The sequence below is a fragment of the Phyllopteryx taeniolatus genome, chromosome 4, assembly GCF_024500385.1.
Source record: "Phyllopteryx taeniolatus isolate TA_2022b chromosome 4, UOR_Ptae_1.2, whole genome shotgun sequence".
Lineage (NCBI taxonomy): Eukaryota > Metazoa > Chordata > Actinopteri > Syngnathiformes > Syngnathidae > Phyllopteryx > Phyllopteryx taeniolatus.
The window spans coordinates 28279179-28300491 of NC_084505.1; the positions used below are offsets into that span (position 1 = coordinate 28279179).

Sequence of the window (21313 nt, forward strand, 5' to 3'; positions counted from 1 at the left end):
CTCTCTAAATACAACATGTGCACAAAATGGTTCCCCTTTCTGGTTATTACGGACAGCGAGTGTGTGAGGGGAAAGAAAACAACAACGTTCGTCTATGTGTGTGCACGCGGTACCTGATTTATGTGCGCTATTTCTCAGCTGAGGCATCAAAAAGACACAGAAGCCTCGCACTTTTACTTCCTTATGAAACCGTCATGATCCCATTGACCCCTCTTTTATACCCACTTCCACAACCGATTATTGAACTGGTTTCAGTCACAATCTCTATCTCTATCTCTTATATGACAATTTTTAAAAAGATTTTGAGACATCACAGTTCCCCCCCCCCCCCCCCCCCCGATGGGTACTTTTATATGAATTGTGCATATGATTAATATCCCTACTATTGACATAAATGGCAAACTTGCATGCTGCTAAAATCTTGAGTGTAAATATCACTAACATTAGAAATGTATTGAACATATGCAAGCAATGCAAGACAAGACTGGATATATGTATAATTTGTTGAATTAAAATATTTCGATTGAATAAAAAGACATAACCCCGATTTCAGGACATTTGTTACTTTGATACAGTCCGAGAAGACCGAAAACCTTGAAGTGACAGCAGCACAGTATTTCTGGCTTCTTTAAAAATGTGTTTCCATCTTTGGCTTACATTTCTTTGTTGTCTTCATCTCTACAGTGCGCCTCCATGACAGCATATCAGAGGAGGGCTTCCACTATTTGGTATTTGATCTGTAAGTCGCCCCGTTGTCACATCTAAACATGAGTTTTTTAGATTCAAATGTTGGTGTTTTAAATATATATATATATATTTTAATTTAGATATTTTTAATAACTTTGTTTGCGCATCATTGGAATGCCATGACAATATAAAACACCAGAAAATCTCAACGTTTGAAGAGAAAATTCATCTGTTTATCCTTTGTCCTCAGCTATCACAGCCATATTGTGTCGCATATACTTTCAAATTGGTTTTAATGTGTTTATCTGGATCTGCAAGAATGTTATGAGGGCTTGCTTCTGGCAGATGCACCAGCACGCTTCAAGAAATTTCACGGAAATTGGTTTAGAAGTCTGTTTAGTTCTCTCCCTATGGACTTATAACATTTGTAATGACGTATTGCATTCCTCATGTAAAAGTTGCTTTATTATAAAATCTGTAAATATAATAAACGAACACATTGTGAGATTAGTAATAGATGCATTGTTGCTGAATTGCATCATGTAAAATTGATTAGGCTAAGGCGCAGGTGTCAAACTGGTGTGCCTGGGGCCAGATCCGGCCCGCCACGTCATTGTATGTGGCCCGCGAGTGTGTGCATAGACTTTGTGTTTCTTGCTAAAATACCAAAATTGCAAATCGGCTTCACTTTTAAAAATGTTGAGATATTGCAAGCATTTTTTTGTTACCAACCCCCCTTTTAAAATCGAATTGATTCCTACTGTAGTTGAACAAACAGTTTTTACTGGCTTCTGATTTATATGTAATAATATGAGGCAATCATATGGGTTTGCAGCCAGAACGGCCCTCCAAGTGGAACCATAACTGCGATGTGGCCCGCGACAAAAATGAGTTTGACACCCCTGGGCTAAGGTGTGTGCAGCATCTAGAATGAGATTGGTTAATTCTGAAAACAGCCACATCCCCAGTGAGAAGAGGGTGTGCGCACTTGTGCAACACCTCAGTTGTTTTAGTTTTGCTACCCCTGTAAAATATTTCATTTTTACCCTATTGAGTCGACCAGATTACAGGTCACAGTGTCGGAAAATGTTTTGAAATTATTCATGTTGGTATAATTTTTTTGATCACAAAAACCTGGCATTTGAACAGGGGTGTGTAGACTTTTTATACCCTATTTTTAGTGGACCGTTTATGTAGCTTCACCGTTATAACAGGCCCGCTGAGGGCAGCCTTAACTACGATGTGAAAACAAGTTTGACTCCCTTGTCCGATGTTACGTTTCTTGCTAGGTGAAGGTAATAACATGGTAATAACGTAATATGAAACAGAGTAGAATGTATTTGATAGCTGAGGGTTGATTGAATAGAGACACACCAACATGTTCTCTTATGCCCATCAGCGTGACGGGAGGAGAGCTCTTCGAGGACATCGTGGCCCGCGAGTACTACAGCGAGGCCGACGCCAGGTAAACGCGCACATTCCTCTAAGGCCGCCGCGTGTGGCTCTTAGCGTCTCGGTGTGTTTCACTTATGCTCGTCTCTGAGGTGCGATGCAGCTGCCTCTCCTTGGAGGCATCTCAGAGAGCTATTTATAAAGGTGATTAACGACATATAGCCTGCGGTATTAATCATACGCTGGCACCCTCGCAGTGCCAGCTATTCCTCCGGAGACGGTGGGAGGACAAAAGGCGGCAAAGCGGTATTCTTGTGCCGTAGCTTGGGTTTGTGTGCAACATCATACAGAAATGTCTGCCGAAGAGGACGTGATGAATTGTTCTGGGCTTGTTTCCCCGCCCCTCTCGCCTCGTCATGTCCTTGCCGTACATACGGTATTATTACATAACATGGCTGCATGCTTATTCCTCTTCTCCTTCTGCCCTCAGCCACTGTATCCAGCAGATCCTGGAGAGTGTCCATCACTGCCATGTTAATGGGATCGTCCACAGGGATTTGAAGGTTTGTATGTCCCCTCCCCTTTTGTCCTCGGTTACTGTCTCCACCTTCTGCACCAGGCAGGTACATTCAAAGAGACAGGAGGGGCGGAAAAAACAGTAAGAGGTATAGTTTGACGTTTCCTCTTTTGATAAACTCATCAGATCCATCACAAGCGCTGTATAAAAATGTTTGACTTTAAAAGCTAATGAGTCTCTTTTTTTAACGGCACTATCAGAGAGATATTCCTATCATGTTCATTGTTTTGGTTATAGTTTTCCGTGGCGTAACACTGCATTTTATGGAGAGGCAACTCACATCCACAATTTCTTTTCTCTGTTTCTATTTTTAATGGATCTTATTAGATTGTGCGCATACTGTACCTAAGGTAATGGCCGCTCAGTGTACATCCATGTACTATTCAACACACTGACTGCAAACGACAAAGCATATCTTAATTTAAACTGACTCCATCACAAACAGATCCCTTCTACATTTGATTTATTTAGTCATTAACCACTTTTATTCTTTAATTAGAGGCAACACTCAATTCTGTGAAACAAATTGCATATATCTTTTGTTTTATTTCCATGTCCCTCACATGAACTTACGTCATGTATTTACATCCATCCATTTTCTGTTTGGCTTGTCCTCATTAGGGTTGCGCATGAGCTGGAGCCGATCCCGGCCGATTTTGGGCCAGAGGCAGGCTACACCCCGGACTGCTCGCCACTCGATGGCTGGGCACATCCAGTATAAAACAAACAATCAATCACAATTACAATGTCAACTTCAACTTCAGTGGCCCTGACATCAAATTGTTTGTAATGTGGGAGGAAGCCGAAGTACCTGGGGAAAAAAAACTAACAAAAAAACGTGTCAACATGCTCTACCGTGCTACCTGTTCAATAATCAAACCAAGATCATTTTATTAATCAAAAAGAGTCAAATTATAGTTTTAGTATTCATGTGACAATGATTTTTTTTTCAGTCGTTTAGGAATTCTGATGAGTTAATAAGGCCAGATTTAATCTGGAAATCACTTAACCTTTTCTTGACTCGTCACTCTTGGTTGTCAAGAGAAATAATAATAACAACCATTCTCTAATCAGTAGCTTTTTCTGCATTTGTTTTTCAAGGCGGGTGTCTAAATCGTTGCGCTGAAGTGACAGGAACAGGCACAATCACAAATCAGGACGTCATTTGCATAATTATGGAAAAAAAAGTGCTGTGATTTGAATGATTTTCCTCGGTCATGAATATTCCAACGCTCGTCTGCATGCTCTAAACCTCCCGCGGGGTGATTGTATGTGAAGGAAAGAAGTAGCCAGAAAGCGCTCGTCAATATGTTCCGGCGAGTTCTGAACGCGTGTGACAGGAAACCGAATAATGCTGAACGACCAATTTGCACTTGAGATTTCAGATGCTTTTTAATAAGGAAGATTATGTAGGCATGTCCATGCATCCTATTGAGTCACGAGTATGCCGTAAACTGATGTCTCACAGTATGTGTGTGCTTAAGATTGTGTAAAAAAATGTAAAATTCATTACTGAGTGCTGTTTACAGTGGCCTAAGCTAGACAAAGATCTGTTTGTGGCCGTTGCTACGTTTGTGCCAAGTGGTAATGTTCAGTTCAGCTTATGCCTGGATCAGAGTACAAAATTTGAGCCACGTTATTGTCCAGATCGGGTCTGACATATTTTGTCATGTGACATAATACACGGATCTACAATTTGCCGTCGAAGAAGTCCTATACGATGACAAAATGAAAAGTGTTAGAATTTTGGGGGTATATCACGGGTATATCCGTGTAGTGTGACGTATCAATGAGAACGACATAGCACCTTGACGTCGACCAATCGGATTCCGTCTTGCAACGGCGCCTTGCCTCCCTTGGTCGTCGTTGTCAACATTTATTCGGGCACACAGTGGAAAACCGAAATAGGATGCCGACATGATGTTTACGTACAAACGTTAGTGCTAGCACTAGCTAGCTAGTGCTAGCTCGTTATATAGCCTGCTTGCTAGCGATATTAAAAGTATGTGAACATTACCTCAATCTCTCCTTGGAGAATGGACAGCCCAAACGTCCTCTCAAACGTGTATGGTGTCATCCAAGGAGCACCCTTGGATGACACCATACACGTTTTTTCTGCTTTTTGTTATTTTTTTTTCGACACAAAACAATGCCGCAATCAAAACTAGCGTCTCTTCATCCACGGTTGTTGTTGTTGCCGATACGGTAATGGTTATATCCAGTGGCGTTGATGTGTTTTGCATCCCCCGTCAACTGGATTTGACAAGATTAGCCCAATGATCGCCAAAGACGGGATATGGTGAGATTGTAATAAATGCTGTGTAGTGTTGCCAGTGTTCTGACCAAGACACAGCAGATTTTATGGCAGTAGTCTGAACTATTGCCATCATGAGAGACCAAATTTGTCTTGTAGTCTGATCCAGGCATTAAACCCTGGTGGTAAACCCTGATCCTGCTTGTGCTTCTACATGGATGTGTGTTGGCTGGACGGCAATGTAAATAGTGCGACATCAATTAATTCTCACAACACAGTCAAGTTTTTTTTTTTTCCAGTATTTCTCCTACTGTATATCAGTGTTGTTGACGCACTGAAGTGACCGTTCTCTGTCAACCAATCGATCGCTGACATTGAAAGGTGTCCAGATTTTGGTATGTTCACAGCTTTCGACAATGGAAATGCAGATAGATTGTGTACCAGACTGTACTGCTTAGTGGGAACGTGCCATTGCCCTTTTTGGGAAAGGAACCATATTTGGTAATGGAAGCTTCAAACAAGCTCACTTTAAGACAGTGGACGATTAGAACCAGCAAATAAGCAAAGAAGATTCATGATGATAAAAAAGTGATTAAAAGGAAAGCCTCATTCTGTTGGGTGTGTTTTTGTTTTATAGGGATGCTTACTGTGCATTGACTGTTATGCTAAACTCATGCTGTGCTTGTTTTGTCACTCCCTCCTCCTGTTACACCTTGCTATCGGCACTTTGTTCCCACTCATGGACTCAAGGAGTAGCTCGGTACTCACGCAGAAGAGCACATTTAATCCTTCTGAGTCAGGACGCACGTGCATCAGTCCAACACAGAGATGTCCCGAGTCATGCTAAACTGGGTCTCTTGCGTGTGTCGATGTCTATTGGTAGTGTAGTGGTTCAAACAGCTGGGACGAGCTCGATTCCCGGTCAACATACCTTTGACATTAGCACTGTGATTGACTTGTGCTCAGTCCAGGGTGTAGTCCACCTTTCGCCTTCAGGCTTCAGGTCAACACAACCCTGAACAGGATAAGTGGCAGCAAGGGAGTGACCCAAGGCACTGATTTAAGAGCACTTGAGTTATTTCACCCCTAATACTTTTGATTAGGATTTGGTTGGACTGATCTGGTTTTAGATCCGTGTCTTGGGGCAATTTGTTGCAAGGGTGTGAAACCTCTCACCTCTAACCTGTTTGACTCCGCCCCCTGCAGCCTGAGAACCTTCTATTGGCCAGTAAGCTGAAGGGGGCGGCTGTCAAGTTAGCTGACTTTGGGCTGGCTATCGAGGTGCAGGGGGACCAGCAGGCATGGTTTGGTGAGTATTCGCAAATCAGTTTTCCAAAGTGACTCATTCGTTGGTCTGTCACAGTCTCAGTAGATCATTCTTCATATCTTTTCCATTACTTTACCTCACTCCTCCAGGCTTTGCTGGTACCCCGGGATACTTGTCTCCTGAGGTTTTGAGGAAAGATCCATATGGGAAACCAGTGGATATGTGGGCCTGCGGTAAATAAATTGCTGTTTTTGTGAATTGAAGCAAGCCTCAATCATTTTCAGTTCTACAAATGAACATGATATACAAACCCAAACTTCCCGAATTCTATTGCATCTGGCTGATGTAACTGGGCTGTCAGATTTAGATGCGCTGTTCATTTGCTCTTTGTGTATTAAGCCTCAAATGTCATATCACCCCAGGAGTGATTTTGTACATTCTGCTGGTGGGCTACCCTCCATTCTGGGACGAAGACCAGCACCGCCTTTATCAACAAATCAAGGCTGGGGCCTATGACGTAAGTACAATCATACGCACACACGCACGCACACGTGCACGAACACACACACAATGTTAAGCACTTGAAGCAGCAATGGAAGCCAGTCTTCTGCTGAAATATACAAAAAGAAAAAACCCCAAAACAAAAGAAAATGTTATGGTAGAAGCCTGTGCTGTACCTTCCCATTGTCATTTTTTTTCTGGGGTACCAGCTGTCACTCTGAACTTTTCTATCATTCTACTGAATGTAATTGGTTACAGATTAGGTTGCCCCAAAACCTTCAGTGCTTCTGGACAATGTATGCAAATTATTTTAAAGAGTTCTCATTTTTTGCAAACTTAGCTTTAGGAATACATTACATCGGATTTGGCCATTGTACTTGTGTTGTTTTGTGGTGAACAGTTCAAATAACCAAATGTCATCTTTCTCCGTACATTTTGGCCAGGAAATTTGGCTGCGATGGACTTTGGTTCAGTAGTTATTCATGCAAGAATTGCCATGTGCTTTCCAGTCTACCAACGCTTGAATAAATCCAAATAATCCCGATTGTAATATCGGTTGTAATAAGATTGGTCTGATAGGTCTGTTCTTCCACATTCACTTATCTTTTCTTCTAATTTTGGTATTGAGAAATGATATTGGGATACATTTTCAAACGTATCTTTTCCAGTCTAGTCATGGTTCGTATCTTTGCTGTTGTCTGACAGTTCCCATCCCCCGAGTGGGACACTGTAACTCCTGAGGCCAAAGATCTGATCAACAAGATGCTAACCATCAACCCCAGTAAACGCATCACCGCCTCAGAGGCCCTCAAACATCCCTGGATCTGCGTATGTGTCAAGTTCCCACAGCCGTAGCTGCAACTGTTTGCTTTGCTTCGTAACGCTCAAGTCTTCTCCCTCCTGTAGCAACGGTCCACCGTAGCTTCCATGATGCACAGGCAGGAGACTGTGGAGTGCCTGAAGAAATTCAACGCCAGGAGGAAACTCAAGGTGAGATGTCTGGCGAGATGGGATCTTTCTATTTCTGCAACACCTGTAGCCATCTTTGACTTCTATCTCTATGTCTTTGACCCTCAAGACGTCTCAAACTTAACATAAAAGCAATGACTCACTTTCTGAAACCCTCCAAGTGCCACACTCCTTTTTCTTGCTGTAACCTTCTAATCAGTCGTCCCGTCTTCTCCTCCCTTCCTGCCGTCATCATTGACCGCCCTTTCTTTCCCTTCCTGTGACCGCAGGGGGCCATACTGACCACTTTGCTGGTCACAAGAAACTTCTCAGGTATGTCTCTTTCAGTGTGCTCGTCAAGGCCTAGAAAGAAAGTGGAATAACCTGTAGTAGAGCATCTTGGTCATTGCCTACTTTAGTGGTCTTACATCCGTGATTTCCAACTACTGAGATCATCAAGTGTGACGCGGGAAATGATCAAATTCCACCTAATTGGTCGGAAAATAATTTTTTATTTCCTACAAATAATGTATCTTCGATCATCTATCTATGCCAGCGATGCTTACTGACAGGCAGAAATATTAAATGCTCTTCAACTTCATGGCAGAAGATGTGACAAGAAGATTTTTGTAATGTAAAATACGTGCCCTAGTTGAATACAAGTCTCTGATACTAGTGGAGCAGCCACTCATGTTGTTAGCGCTAACTTTAGTGCTGATGTTACGGTCCAGTCATGTGCAATGCTTATGATCACTTGGTCACACACTAAAATGATAAGACTGTTTATTCTGAGACTTCTGAGATTATTACAACACACACACACACACACACACACACACACACACACACACACACGCGCGTAGCATGTACAGTACATTCTTGGACTTCTTTAGCTTCAGATCATGTCTTTGTCGTTCCCATTTCCATGCAGTTACTTAGATGTTGGAAGTTGAACTACAGTTTGCTACAAAGCAAATTATAAATAGTGAAACATTATTATGAAAATGTTCCTCCTTTGTTCAAAGTGTCTTTGCAAATGACAGGTTGCATTTTTTTTGTCTTTCCAATAATTAATATTTAACGAACGTCACCATAATCCAAGTCGATGGTCTGTTTTTTTGAAACAGTTGGATTTTAAAATAAATTACACTTAACAACTGTAAGGGCATCCCTGTATTCAAAAAGAAAAAAGAAACATTCTGATTTGGTCTTTAATTGTTATGTTATGAAAAGCTGTTCAAAGCCTTCCGAATCAATCAGTTGAGACCCTCATTTTGAATGCCTTTGATCTGTTTATCTACGGTACACAGATGATCTTGACACCGGGATGTCATTCATAAACATCCTCATTTTTCTTCATCATCTACTCCATCTGTGCCGTAACATGTTTCAGTTTTCTTTGTCATTTCGCTGACCCCCCCCCCCCCCCCCCCCCCCAGTCTTTTGCTTGCACACTTCTCTTGTTATTCTACAGTAAAGTGTCAGAGCATTTGTGTCACTTTTTATTCATCATTTTCTTCCTTTTTTTTTCAAATTTCTTTCCATTTGTTTGGATTGTGGTTTCAATTTGAGGTAAGAATTTTTGGGAAGCAGCAATGGGTCTAATCATTAATTTGTTATGTTATTTTGTTCTTTTTCCTAATAGACAATCCCTTCCAGTATGCATGGAGATAAAATGATTGGTCGGTTAAGGCACTGCACGCTTGCAAAAATGCTAGTCTACGATGAAAGGAAAATCTTTAGCCGGCCGGATACAGCATGCAGTTTTAAGACGCCGTCTCAGCTCTGACAAATGTCTTGTGTAGAGTATAAGAGCATGCTAATGTGATTGCAAATCACCAACTTAACATTCCCGCGGGAGTCTTGGACGTATAGATGGAATTTGCCGCTCGTCACTTGCTAAATCCACCCGAGGCACTATGCACCCATGTGAGTTAATACCTGGAAGAAAACGAACCTTGTTGAAAGGCGTCAGAGGCAAATGCTGCTTTGGATTTGAGGTTTTGCAATAGATTTTGTATCCGAGCACAATGTACAGATATGCTTGCTGCATGTTAGTGAATCCTGACACGGCAGATTGTCATATTTGTGCTGAAGTTTGTTTTGTGTCTTTTGACCAACAGCAGCCAAGAGTTTGCTGAACAAAAAGTCAGACGGCGTTAAGGTGAGTGGCCAATGGAAGTAAGAGCTTTGTTTCATGCATAATTCTGATGGAACGTTTGGTGTATGAGGAGCATCAAAGATATTTATTATGCATTGTGCACTTAGCGACATCATCATTCAGGGAAAGTCACGCCAGGCGGCGGGCGATGATTATTTATTTGCTTGATCTCTCAGTGGTGCCGCAGACAACATTGGCAAAGGTACATTTCTCGTAGGATGACCCTTTTTTTTGTTTTCCTTCTTCTTCTCTTGGTCGCACTCTGGCTGACAATATTATTACACGCCAATGTCCATTACGATAGGAGTTAATCCATCATCCGTCTGACCTCGTCCCATTACAGCAAAATCAAACTAATCCTCACACAGTAGTAGAAGAATCACGGAGTGAAAAGGACTTCCACAAAAGGATGCGTTGGTCATATTTTTACTGACTAATAAATATAGGTGACTTGCTGATGTTTTCATTTATTTTATGTTACACTTGAGATCCAACAGACTGGTGATAGTGATTAGTCATTAGTCAGCAAGTCACATCTTTGACAGATTATTGATCTTCTCACAAGTCTACTTATTTAAAGTTCAGTGGAAGCCGTACGGGCGACCGCTTCCCATTCTGAGATGCAGGTCCGCCTGCGACCTTTCTTCCCATTTCCAAACAATTTTCCTCATCCGATAAACATTGGAAACTAATCAATCATTTTGAGTGTGAAAATGTTGCCGTACAAAACCTTTATTTACTGTAAAGGCAGTGTTTTAAGTGACAATAACATGTTTGACTGTCATAAAAGTGTAAAAAAAGAGGTTAATCAGAATCAGAATCATTTTTATTTGCCAAGTATGTCCAAAAAAAACACACAAGGATTTTGTCTCCGGTAGTTGGAGCCGCTCTAGTACGACAACGGACAGTCAATTGACAGAGAACACTTTGGAGACAGAAAGACATTGACAAAAAAAAAAAACAGTCACTGAGCAGTAAAGGGTTGCTAGTTATCTGGTAATGCCGGTACATTTATTTAATTTTTTTGGACAATTGTGCAAAAGATGGCACGGTGGCCGACTGGTTAGAGCGTCAGCCTCACAGTTCTGAGGACCTGGGTTCAATCCCCGGCCCCGCCTGTGTGGAGTTTGCATGTTCTCCCCGTGCCTGCGTGGGTTTTCTCCGGGCACTCCGGTTTCCTCCCACATCCCAAAAACATGCATTAATTGGAGACTCTAAATTGCCCATGGGCATGACTGTGAGTGCGAATGGTTGTTTGTTTCCATGTGCCCTGCGATTGGCTGGCAACCAATTCAGGGTGTACCCCGCCTCCTGCCCGATGACAGCTGGGATAGGCTCCAGCACGCCCGCGACCCGAGTGAGGAGAAGCGGCTCAGAAAATGGATGGATGGATGGATGTGCAAAAGATGCAGAGTCCTCTAGCACTTAGAGCAGTTCGAATGAGTAATATTGCAATAGTCCGCTGCAATGACCATTGCATTTACTGCTGTTCATAATGAAACACAGTGTGAAAGAATAAATGCAGCACATTCCGCCGTGCAATAAATTCTTCTTTTATTGTTATTGTCGGCTTATTGTTGAGACTTTCCCAAGTTGCAATAAGTCTAGACATATAACAACTTCTTTCATCACAATTTTCCCCATGCCGTCATTGGCCCTGTTACATCCATTTTGCCACAGACAAAGAAAACTACATTAGTGGAGTTAAGCCTTTAGATGCTGACTGTGCTGAAGTCTCACAGGATAAACTGAAGTCTCAGGAGATCGCTGAGCTCTAACGAGATGTGCGGAACTTCCGCACGAGGTTGTGTTCAGCGGCCATTTTAAAGTCCAGGCTTTGTTCCAGTTTAGATGTCCCACCGTGGTAACGCTCTATAATGTGCAATTGTTTTTTTGCGGGGGAAGCAGAGACACACAGATTGAAAGCCACATTGAGAATCTATAAAGATTTGATGAAAAAAAGTTGACGGTGATCAGTTTGAAACTCATAAACTAGTTTGGACACTGTGCTCGGTGCTCAGGTTGTATACAAAAGTGCGAGTGTGCCCGCGCGGGTGTTTTGTGTGCGTATGTATGAGTGTCATATTCCCTCTACACTGCCCCCTTGCAGGTAAACAACAAAGCAAACACAGCGACCAGTCCTAAAGACACTGGCCCTGCCCCTGCACTGGTATACACACACACACACCCGCACCCGCACTCACACCCGCAAATCTGTTGCTTTCCGTCACCCTCACCGCTCCCTCACCCGTCTCATGCCCGAGTGTGGATGACGTACAGGTTCGCCTTTGTCTCACATCCTGTTTTTGTGTTGGATCTCAGGCTTTCTTGTGACCATTTCACTTGATAATAGGCCACTTCATTAGGTACACCTGCATATTCTCATGAGACCCAGTACATCGAAAATAGATGATAAAAGATCGATTGAACGAGGAATTTACCAATAGCTGGAGGGCGGTTTAGAATTGTGAAACCTCAAACTGAGAGGTCTTCCTACTATTTTGGTAATTCTCACAAATATACAAACACGTTTACACAAAAAAAGTAATATGATGAAAAAAGACGAAATGCTACTTGTATAAAATCATAATATTATGGGAAAAATAAAGTCATAATGTTACAAGAATAAAGTTATTCCATATGAGATTGAAAACCTAAATATACATTGAACTGTGCATACTGACAATTGCCCTAATATGCCATAACATTGACATTGTGACTTAACAACAAGTTAACACAGGTATATGCTGAAATTTCATTTTTCAACTTTATTCACCTAAAATGAGACGTTTCCTGTGGAACATCCCTTGTCGCCATCTCCCACCTACGGTTGTGGTGCATTGAGCAAGGCTCTGGTGTGTTTAGCGTGTTCACGACTGTGAAGAAATGCACAGGGCCATTTTCGTGAATACGTACAATGTGTCACATTTACGACAATATAAAGACATCTCTTTTTTTTTTAAATAGATTATTTCGTCTTGCAAAAATAAGTGATATTTTTTGCCAAACAAAATAAAATCCTTGTGAAATTTTGATTTTATTCTTGTAATATTACTATTGGCCCTAATACACCAATAGCTGGTGTCCAAACTAAGTCCCAGGGCCCTTTTGCAGCCCAATGTCCATTTATTTTTAGCGGCCCGCGGCATATAATAAAAAGAACACTTGACGCAGCCCGTAACGTTATTGGAAAGAAAAACAAAAGTGGAGGGGTTAGCATGCAAAGTGGGAATGTTGCGACAGGCCACCCACATCCCACATGGGTGCGACACCCCTAAAAAGTACTACTATTAATACATTGGTATTATAGCGAGCATTTTCTGCATCTGCAAAGATGTAGAAAAACTATTTACAAATAAAATAGAAACGCATTTGTCCTCCGAAGACCCTGATGAATCAAAGATAGTTCACTGACAGAAGAAAAAATGGTTTCCTCCACTTTCTGCCCCTCGCCAAGATCCAATTTTGTGAACATTTCACATTTTCATTCTAAAATTTCAGCTCAATCCAGTTTGCTCCTGTTTTGGTTCTGAATGTGTGGATGTGATTCAGCTGCCCCTCAGTGCCGGGGCAGTCCTATACTAGTGCATAGAGGGCACCGGGCCACCCCAAAAATTCCTGAAAAATCCCAAATTATTTGTCTGTCACTGCTGTGATGTAGCAATTAATCAAAAATAACTACAATATATAATTGCTTGATATCCTGGTTGTAGCGTGTTTAATGAATACAAATCAAAGAATGTTACAGTGGGTCTTGTATCCGTAGATTTGATTTTTATGGCCCTCGGAGAAAAACGTTTGGACACCCCTGATCTACAGCCGTCAGTATTCTCATTGGGATGCAACAGCATAAAAATAAACGTTGTTGAATGAATGAATATGATTATCTATTTAAATGCACGCCACTGAATTTTGACAGCGCTTTTGTATCGGCCCTCATGTGACTTTTCAATTGTACCTGATGTTGCGGCCGTGTCACGAGATGGGGCGAATATGTGTCGACCGTGTTTGGGCTATCCCCGAATGAACTATCTTTTCTGGCTGTGCACTTGCATGAGAAAAAGCATGCATGTTGGACTCTTAAGAAAATGAGAGATTTTGGTTCTGCAACAGCCTCGACCTCAAGAACACTTGCCACTCCTGCATTCACATGCATGTGTCGCTTCAGGCTCATTTCGGTCAATTTGCTCTTCGTCAGCGTTTGCATGCGATTCCTGACAACAAGGCATGTTCTGTGATTGCTGCTGTGTATGCGTTGTCCGTGTGTGGCTGGCGTGCGAGGACGCGGCCCCCTCGGCTCAGTCCGCATTCCCTATCGATCCGGCTCCGTGTCTGCGCTGCGATTGGTCGAGCATATCGGGTCACGTGACCGCCGTTCTGCATGACGTCAAAAGACTCTCTGTGCTCCCATTTGCGCTCCAGATGGCTACGCATGAACACAGGACATCATTTTTTGCTCTTTGTTTTCTTCTGTGTTTAAATACAACATACGCACACATGCACGCATGCACAGACAATGATTTTATAATCCAGTGTAATCTGGGTGAGTGATTAGAAACTCAGAGTTGGCCAGTGGGAGGGATTCTACAAAAGCCAAGACATTTGATTAGATATATGGATGGAAGACTGCCCTTAACCTTACTACTACGATGACTATTACGATCATCAGAGAAACAATTACCACATTAGTCACACAACACACAAAACAAAATGCACTTTCTTCTATTATTGCACTGTTCATCTGTTTCGATCGTGACAAAGACATGATGATGAGGATAAGGATGAGGATGATACTTAAGTCACGCGTGGTCTTCTCGTGCTCTTTTTAAAGGAACCACAGACGACTGTGATCCACAACCCTGTGGATGGAAACAAGGTGATGCTTTTGATGTTTTCTTTTGAAAACATAATCCGTTAGCCTCATGGCAAAATCGCCCAAGTCATTTTTGACCATTTTTGGAAAACGAGGGGGGAAAAAAAAAAACACAACACATTCAACAAACGAAACGAGTCCATTTGCCTTGATTGAACTTTGGCGGATTGCCATGAAATGGATGACTGAGAATCTACACAGATGCAAAGAAAAATTTTTTTTTTAGCAAGCACATTGGTATTTTTTTTGTTAGATATATATGACCGTAGGTCAAAAAGGACATGGGCAATTATGACTTTTGGCTAACGACATATGTCTCATCAGGTATACCTTGGGGCAGTACATATTTTATTAGATTTACAGTTCAACATTTGTTTTTGTGATATTACTCCATTTATTGTTGCAGTATTATTACTCTTTTCTCCCAAAATAACAACATTGTTTTGGCTGTATTTCGTGCTTTTGTAGTTATCAATGGCCACACGTGTCCACTGTTAATGTTACGGAATGCTCATTTTTATTTCGAAGGAGTCCATCGAGAGTGCCAACACCACCATCGAAGACGAGGACGTTAAAGGTAGGAAAAGTTGTCAATGGTTCACACCTACGCTGTGCAGTTATGGCAGCCAGTCCGCAATTGTACTGCTCGCATGGATGCTTTCCTTTATTTCCTTTAATAACCCTAACCCGATGACACCGCACCTATTTTCCACCTGGCAGCAAACTGCAGCCTTCCCTGTCTTCCAAATGTCTTACCCCTCCTTGCATTCTTCTCTTTGTGTGGTTTATGGCAGATGCAATAACTTCAGTTTTGCGTAGATGTTTCTACTTTGCTACTACTTTATTTCTGTCCTTTCTTGTTGTGTCAAGAATATATATATATATATATATATATATATATATTACCCCCCCCCCCCCCCCATCCCCCACATAATCCTTCTCTACGTTTTCCTCACACACACACACTCTCAACCCCCTCCCACGTAACCTCTTGCAGCCCTTCGTCTGGGCAGCTTAGTGAGCGGTATCTTGAGCTCTAAGAACCGTTCCTCACAGATGTCTGAGTCCAGGCAGACTCCCACCTCCTCATTTCAAAGTAAGTCCCTCTGTTGTGATGTGCTGGGGAGGGAGGATGCGCCACCTGGTTCCTCTTGTGTCACCCAGCCTTCTACTGGAAGAAAACTGCTCAAAATGTCCATGTTCCCCCTCAGATTAGACGATCGTGCTATGTGATATGTGTTGATTAGCACATTCTCCATCATTTTTTTTCAAATTGATTTTGGTGACTTGCATTGTTTCCCTGCTTCATTCTTTTGTATTGTGATTGAACAAAAATAGCAAATGCTTTCTGGCAACCCCCTATTCCCCACCTTCCCTAACATGAACTGTTATATATATTGTGCTCATCAAAGTACTGTATATATGCAGTGTATTTACCTTATAACAAATGTGTTTTGATGCATGAAATAAGTCATGTTTTTAATATCCCCCAGCCTGCACCAATAACACTAAAGGTAATTCAACACATTCCTAAGTCAAATAGTAATAGTTTTGTTTTTGTTCATTTTGTTGGGTGAAAGGAATTGTGCCATCCTCAATATCGGACTCCTCTTGTCACCGTTAGTCACGGGAGCCTTTCTGCTTTGTTACATAGAAAAGCAACAACAGAGATTTTTGTTTATAACTTATTTTTGTACGTGCCTTCTATTTCTAATACCTTTTGGAGTAGATCATCATCTGAGGCAGATTTGATATCAAATGCACTGAGACCTACGTTTGCCTGCTCGCAAGTCAGTTTAGTGCAGTTCTGGTTGCTTTGTGATCTTGTGTTGCAGCTCGCAAACAGGAAATTATCAAAGTCACCGAGCAGTTGATTGAGTCTATCAACAATGGAGATTTTGAGGCGTACGCGTAAGTCCTTTTTCCAGGCCTTGCAGGATCAAAATTTGCTGAATGTGCAGGTTCTTTGCCCATTCTTCTGTCTTTTCCGTGACAGGAAGATTTGCGATCCTGGTCTGACTTCCTTCGAGCCCGAGGCATTGGGAAATCTGGTCGAAGGACACGACTTCCACCGCTTTTACTTTGAGAATGGTGAGTTCACGTGTACAAATGATGATGACCTTTTTTTTGCAGTGCAGGCTACTGCCTCAAGCAGACAAACTACATTTATATTTACATTTATATATCAATTCAACAGCACATTCAAGTCAGCGCTGTGAAATACGTTGCAACCAGGTGTCGGTCAGTCGAGCCCAAAGCTAGCTGGCCCAAAGTCCAAACCAAAAGCTCGTTTGCCAAACCCGAGCATTGGATGTAAACTACCTTGCCAATTTCCCCAGCTTTTTTTTAAAACTGGAATTTGTGCAGTTCAATTTCTCATTTTCCTCTGAAATGAAAGCCCAGAACAAATAAACTAGTAGAGTTACAAAAAAGATCATGGAAAGAAAAATATAGTCTAAACCTTTGGCCACCTTGGGCCGATAGAACAGCTCAACACATTTGTGGTATTATCTCGCAAATGGAAATCAAATATTCCTCCAAAAGTTCCCATAACTGTGTGGCTATCCGTTGGACTTGAACGACTCGTAAAAAACACAGCAATGTTTTTCCAGTTTCTTTTGTGTTCGTTTTGTTGGGTGAATTGTGCCATCCTCAATCCTCTGTCACGATGAGTCATGGGAGGCTTTCTGCTTTGTTACATATAGGTTATTTCTTGTTGTTGTTTTTATTTTAATTGAAAGTCAAGTAGTTGAAGTTGACTTCACTTTGACAGCTTGAGAGCGTACCTTTTTATGTTTCCAGGATGTAAAAGTGAAGTGTCATCGGCCAATGTGTTTTGTATACTGCATGGTAATTGTGCATAGCCTAATCCTACTGATGGCTCTGTCACTATTTATTGTAATCAGATCACAGCTCCTGCGGGTATGCAAAGATCTTGGGAACAAAATCTCTAAAGAATAATGACCGTTGCTATAAACGGTGAGACGGCCGCAGCCGGGATAAAAATAGTTCCCATAAACTGGTTATGTCCCAGAAACCTCAATGGCGTGGCAAGCCAAGATCAACATGTCTGTATAGAGTTCCTCATGTTTTCCACATCAAGTTGGCAGTCGTTGTAAGGAAGAGCCGGCGTTTGCTTTTTCAACGGTCGCAGCTGCTAGATGATTAATGGATTTGTCAGTTAATTCAGTTGTATTTTTTTGTAGCGACTTCCGTAGTTTAAAGCGCGTCCCCGCTGATGTGCACCGCTTACACCAACAACATGGTTGTGAACAGTGTGGAGTTTCCGCTAAGGAACAGACAACATGAGCGTAATCATATTGAAAGGAGCCCGGTTAGAAGGTAATCGCACAGTTTATCATGAACACCACAGCGCTGATTTATTCACATTTGAAAATTTGATCCTATAGGTATGTTTACAAGACAAATATTTTGCTGAGGTCTCCTTGCCTCATGCCGACAACAACATGACAAAAGACAGTGAGACAGCTTGAGACCGTGCGTTGTTTCTCTTTGATGACAGACAAACTTATTAAATATATTTCTTTACATATACTACTGTAGGTTTAGGGGTCACAATGTTTTTTTTTTTTTTTTTTTAAACCACATTAACCATGCCTAGACTGATTAATTTTATGTCATCTAAAGGGAAAAAAAAACCCCAAAATAATCAAACAGTACTTTTATGAACTGAGTTCCCACCCAAGTATGAAAAAGTATGGAATTTGATTTCATAAATTACCAAGTCTGGAAAAGTATGCTATTGTATCGAACAATATTCATGTCTCCAAGACTGTCACAACAGGTCTTTCTAAAAGAAACAAACAAAAGAAATGACAGTGCAGCTACAATATTTGAGTGAAAGAACACAGTATTATAACATCTTGGTGAATACTCAATTCTGATTGGCTCAGAAAATGATATCAGTTGATAATGTACACCGATGGAATTATGTACACCTTTCGAACGTCTCAAGTAGTTCCTGTCAAAAAAAACATCATTCCATTGTTCCAAACGAACGCGCAGCACCCTTAGCCGTTAGATTACGCGAGCAAACATAACAACCTGTCACAGTCAGATTTTCTGATTAGGAACGTCAACTACTCTGAGGACACAAATGAGCCAATTTGAAACAGTCATGAGCACGCCTGCGACCATAGTGAGGATAGGCGATATGGAAAAAGGGATGGATGGGTGGATGGGAGGAGTGATTGACTAATTACTTGATTTGCTGATCTGCTGAGGAATTGTGGGAAAATGAAAAGACAGAAGTGGCACAAAGAGTTATCCTGAAAGAGATTGAAATCAACTCGCAGATGAGAAGGATGAAATGAACGCTTGAAAAGAACAAAATAGGCCGAGACACAAAAACGGACAAATACGAAGTGAACGCGTCACCGTTGATGTTTTGAATGAAAGCCCGCGACAATTTGATGCCGCCGTCGAGTCAATGAAGACCGACAGAGAGTACGGCGTCTCAACTGTAGTATACACAATATATATGTGGAATTAACGGGCCTTGGGTTTCAAAATAAAAAAGGGTTAGGGGTTCAACTTAGGGTTTCAAAACAGGTTTAGGGTTTCAAAGTAGGGTTTCAAAACAGGGTTAGTGTTTCAAATTAGAGTTTTAAAACAGGCTTGGGGTTTCAAAACAGGGTTAGGGTTTCAAAACAGGGTTGGGGTTTCAAAGTAGGGTTTCAAAAGCGGGTTGGGTCTTCAAAGTAGGGTTTCAAAAGAGGGTTGGGTTTTGAAAGTAAGGTTTCAAAACAGGTTTGGGGTTTCAAAGTATGGTTTCAAAACAGGGTTAAGGTTTCAAAACAAGATTAGAGATTCCAAGTAGGGTTTCAAAACAGAGTTCGGGTATCAAATGAGGGTTTAAAAAGACGGTTAGGGGTTTAAAGTAGGGTTTCAAAACAGGTTTGGGATTTCAATGTAGGGTTTCAAAAGAGGGTTGGGTTTTCAAAGTAGGGTTTCAAAAGAGGGTTGGAGTTTCAAAGTAGGGTTTCAAAACAGGGTTGGGATTTCAAAGTAGGGTTTCAAAACAGGGTTAGGGTTTGAAAATGGGGTTTCAAAACAGGGTTAGGGTTTCAAAGTAGGGTTTCAAAACAGGTTTGGGGTTTCAAAAGAGGGTTGGGTTTTAAAAGTAGGGTTTCAAAACAGGTTTGAGATTTCAAAGTATGGTTTCAAAACAAGATTAGAGATTCCAAGTAGGGTTTCAAAACAGAGCTCGGGTATCAAATGAGGGTTTAAAAAGACGGTTAGGGTTTTAAAGTAGGGTTTCAAAAGAGGGCTGGAGTTTCAAAGTAGGGTTTCAAAACATGGTTGGGGTTTCAAAGTAGGGTTTCAAAACAGGGTTAGGGTTTCAAAGTTTCGAAGTCGGGGTTCAAAACAGGGTTATGGTTTCAAAGTAGGGTTTCAAAACAGGGTTTGGGTGTCCAATTAGGGTTTCAAAACAGGGTTAGGGTTTCAAAACAGGATTGGGGTTCAAAGTAGTGTTTCAAAACAAGGTTAGGGTTTCAAATCAGAAATCATATTTTTGTATATAGAAAAAGAAAATCAAACTGAGATTTGATGTTCAAGTCATATCACCCAGTCCTAATTTGAGCGAGATGTGCGCGCCTATGAGAACGTGATGGAAACATGTCCACGTCTTCGTGACATTTGCTCTCTCTCACCTTTGTCTTTTGCAGCCCTGTCTAAAGGCAACAAGCCAGTGCACACCATTCTCTTGAACCCACACGTTCACCTCATCGGGGAGAACGCGGCGTGCATCGCCTACATTCGCTTGACCCAGTACATGGATGGCGGCGGCATGCCGCGCACCATGCAGTCGGAGGAGACCCGCGTGTGGCACCGCCGTGACGGCAAGTGGCAGAACATCCACTTCCACCGCTCCGGCTCACCCAGCATCCCCTCTCAGTAAGAAACACTCACGATGACTGACGACACCCAGTACAACAGTGGAAAATCTTGTTTTTGCTGCCCTCCAGTGGCACTTTAGAGTCGTGATATCAAGTTAGTCATCATGCCATATGTACCCTACTGTATATATATGTACATACACACACACACACACACACCTATCTATCTATCTATCTATCTATCTATCTATCTATCTAAACACACAGTGGAACTTGATTTAAATGACCTCTGTGGGGGGGGAGGGGCTGTCCGTTAAATCTGAATGTCCGTTAGATTTAAGCACTTTTTTTCTTGTCCTGAAGACAACAGTACAGTACAAAATTTATTTTAAATACATATTAAAAAGCTCTAAATGTTTCAAAAGTTTTAAAGTTTATTCAAACTTGGGAGGGGGTGATTTTGAGTTCCAACTGGACACTAATTTCTGTCCGCTAAATCTGACGTCAGTTAAATTGAGGTTCCACTGCTTATGCATACATAAACATAAATAAACATATTAGGCAAAACAGGTCGAAGCACTTCCTTCTCGCTTGTGTCTTTTATTTATTTATTTATATACATATTTTTTAACACAAAATGTCACCACAGAGCCACCAAAAATGACAATGTCCAATGTTTGGGCTTTGTTCGTGTTTACGTATATCATATCATATTTGTCTAAATAAAGGATATACATGTTTTCAACTTTTGTCCAAAGACACCAGCAAAAAAAATAAAACAATATTTTTGCA

At 41.5% G+C, this 21313-nt stretch overlaps 1 protein-coding gene across 16 annotated transcripts in view; it reads left to right on the plus strand.

The window, feature by feature from the left end:
* The window catches only part of camk2d2 (calcium/calmodulin-dependent protein kinase (CaM kinase) II delta 2), a 44647-nt gene that overhangs the window by 21621 nt on the left and 1713 nt on the right, over positions 1–21313 (plus strand). The window contains exons 4-21 of one of the 16 annotated variants that reach the window (XM_061771296.1): positions 685–739; positions 2087–2152; positions 2570–2642; positions 6117–6219; positions 6327–6410; positions 6600–6694; positions 7384–7506; positions 7585–7668; positions 7917–7959; positions 9750–9790; positions 11898–11957; positions 14619–14663; positions 15189–15237; positions 15658–15756; positions 16154–16174; positions 16496–16571; positions 16657–16751; positions 20351–20583. In XM_061771296.1, the coding sequence (XP_061627280.1) occupies positions 685–739; positions 2087–2152; positions 2570–2642; positions 6117–6219; positions 6327–6410; positions 6600–6694; positions 7384–7506; positions 7585–7668; positions 7917–7959; positions 9750–9790; positions 11898–11957; positions 14619–14663; positions 15189–15237; positions 15658–15756; positions 16154–16174; positions 16496–16571; positions 16657–16751; positions 20351–20583 (1445 nt within the window). Of the gene's footprint in view, positions 1–684; positions 740–2086; positions 2153–2569; positions 2643–6116; positions 6220–6326; positions 6411–6599; positions 6695–7383; positions 7507–7584; positions 7669–7916; positions 7960–9749; positions 9791–11897; positions 11958–14618; positions 14664–15188; positions 15578–15657; positions 15757–16153; positions 16175–16495; positions 16572–16656; positions 16752–20350; positions 20584–21313 lie in introns of those variants that run through there. The other 15 variants (XM_061771295.1, XM_061771297.1, XM_061771301.1 and 12 more) reach the window with 15 other exon arrangements.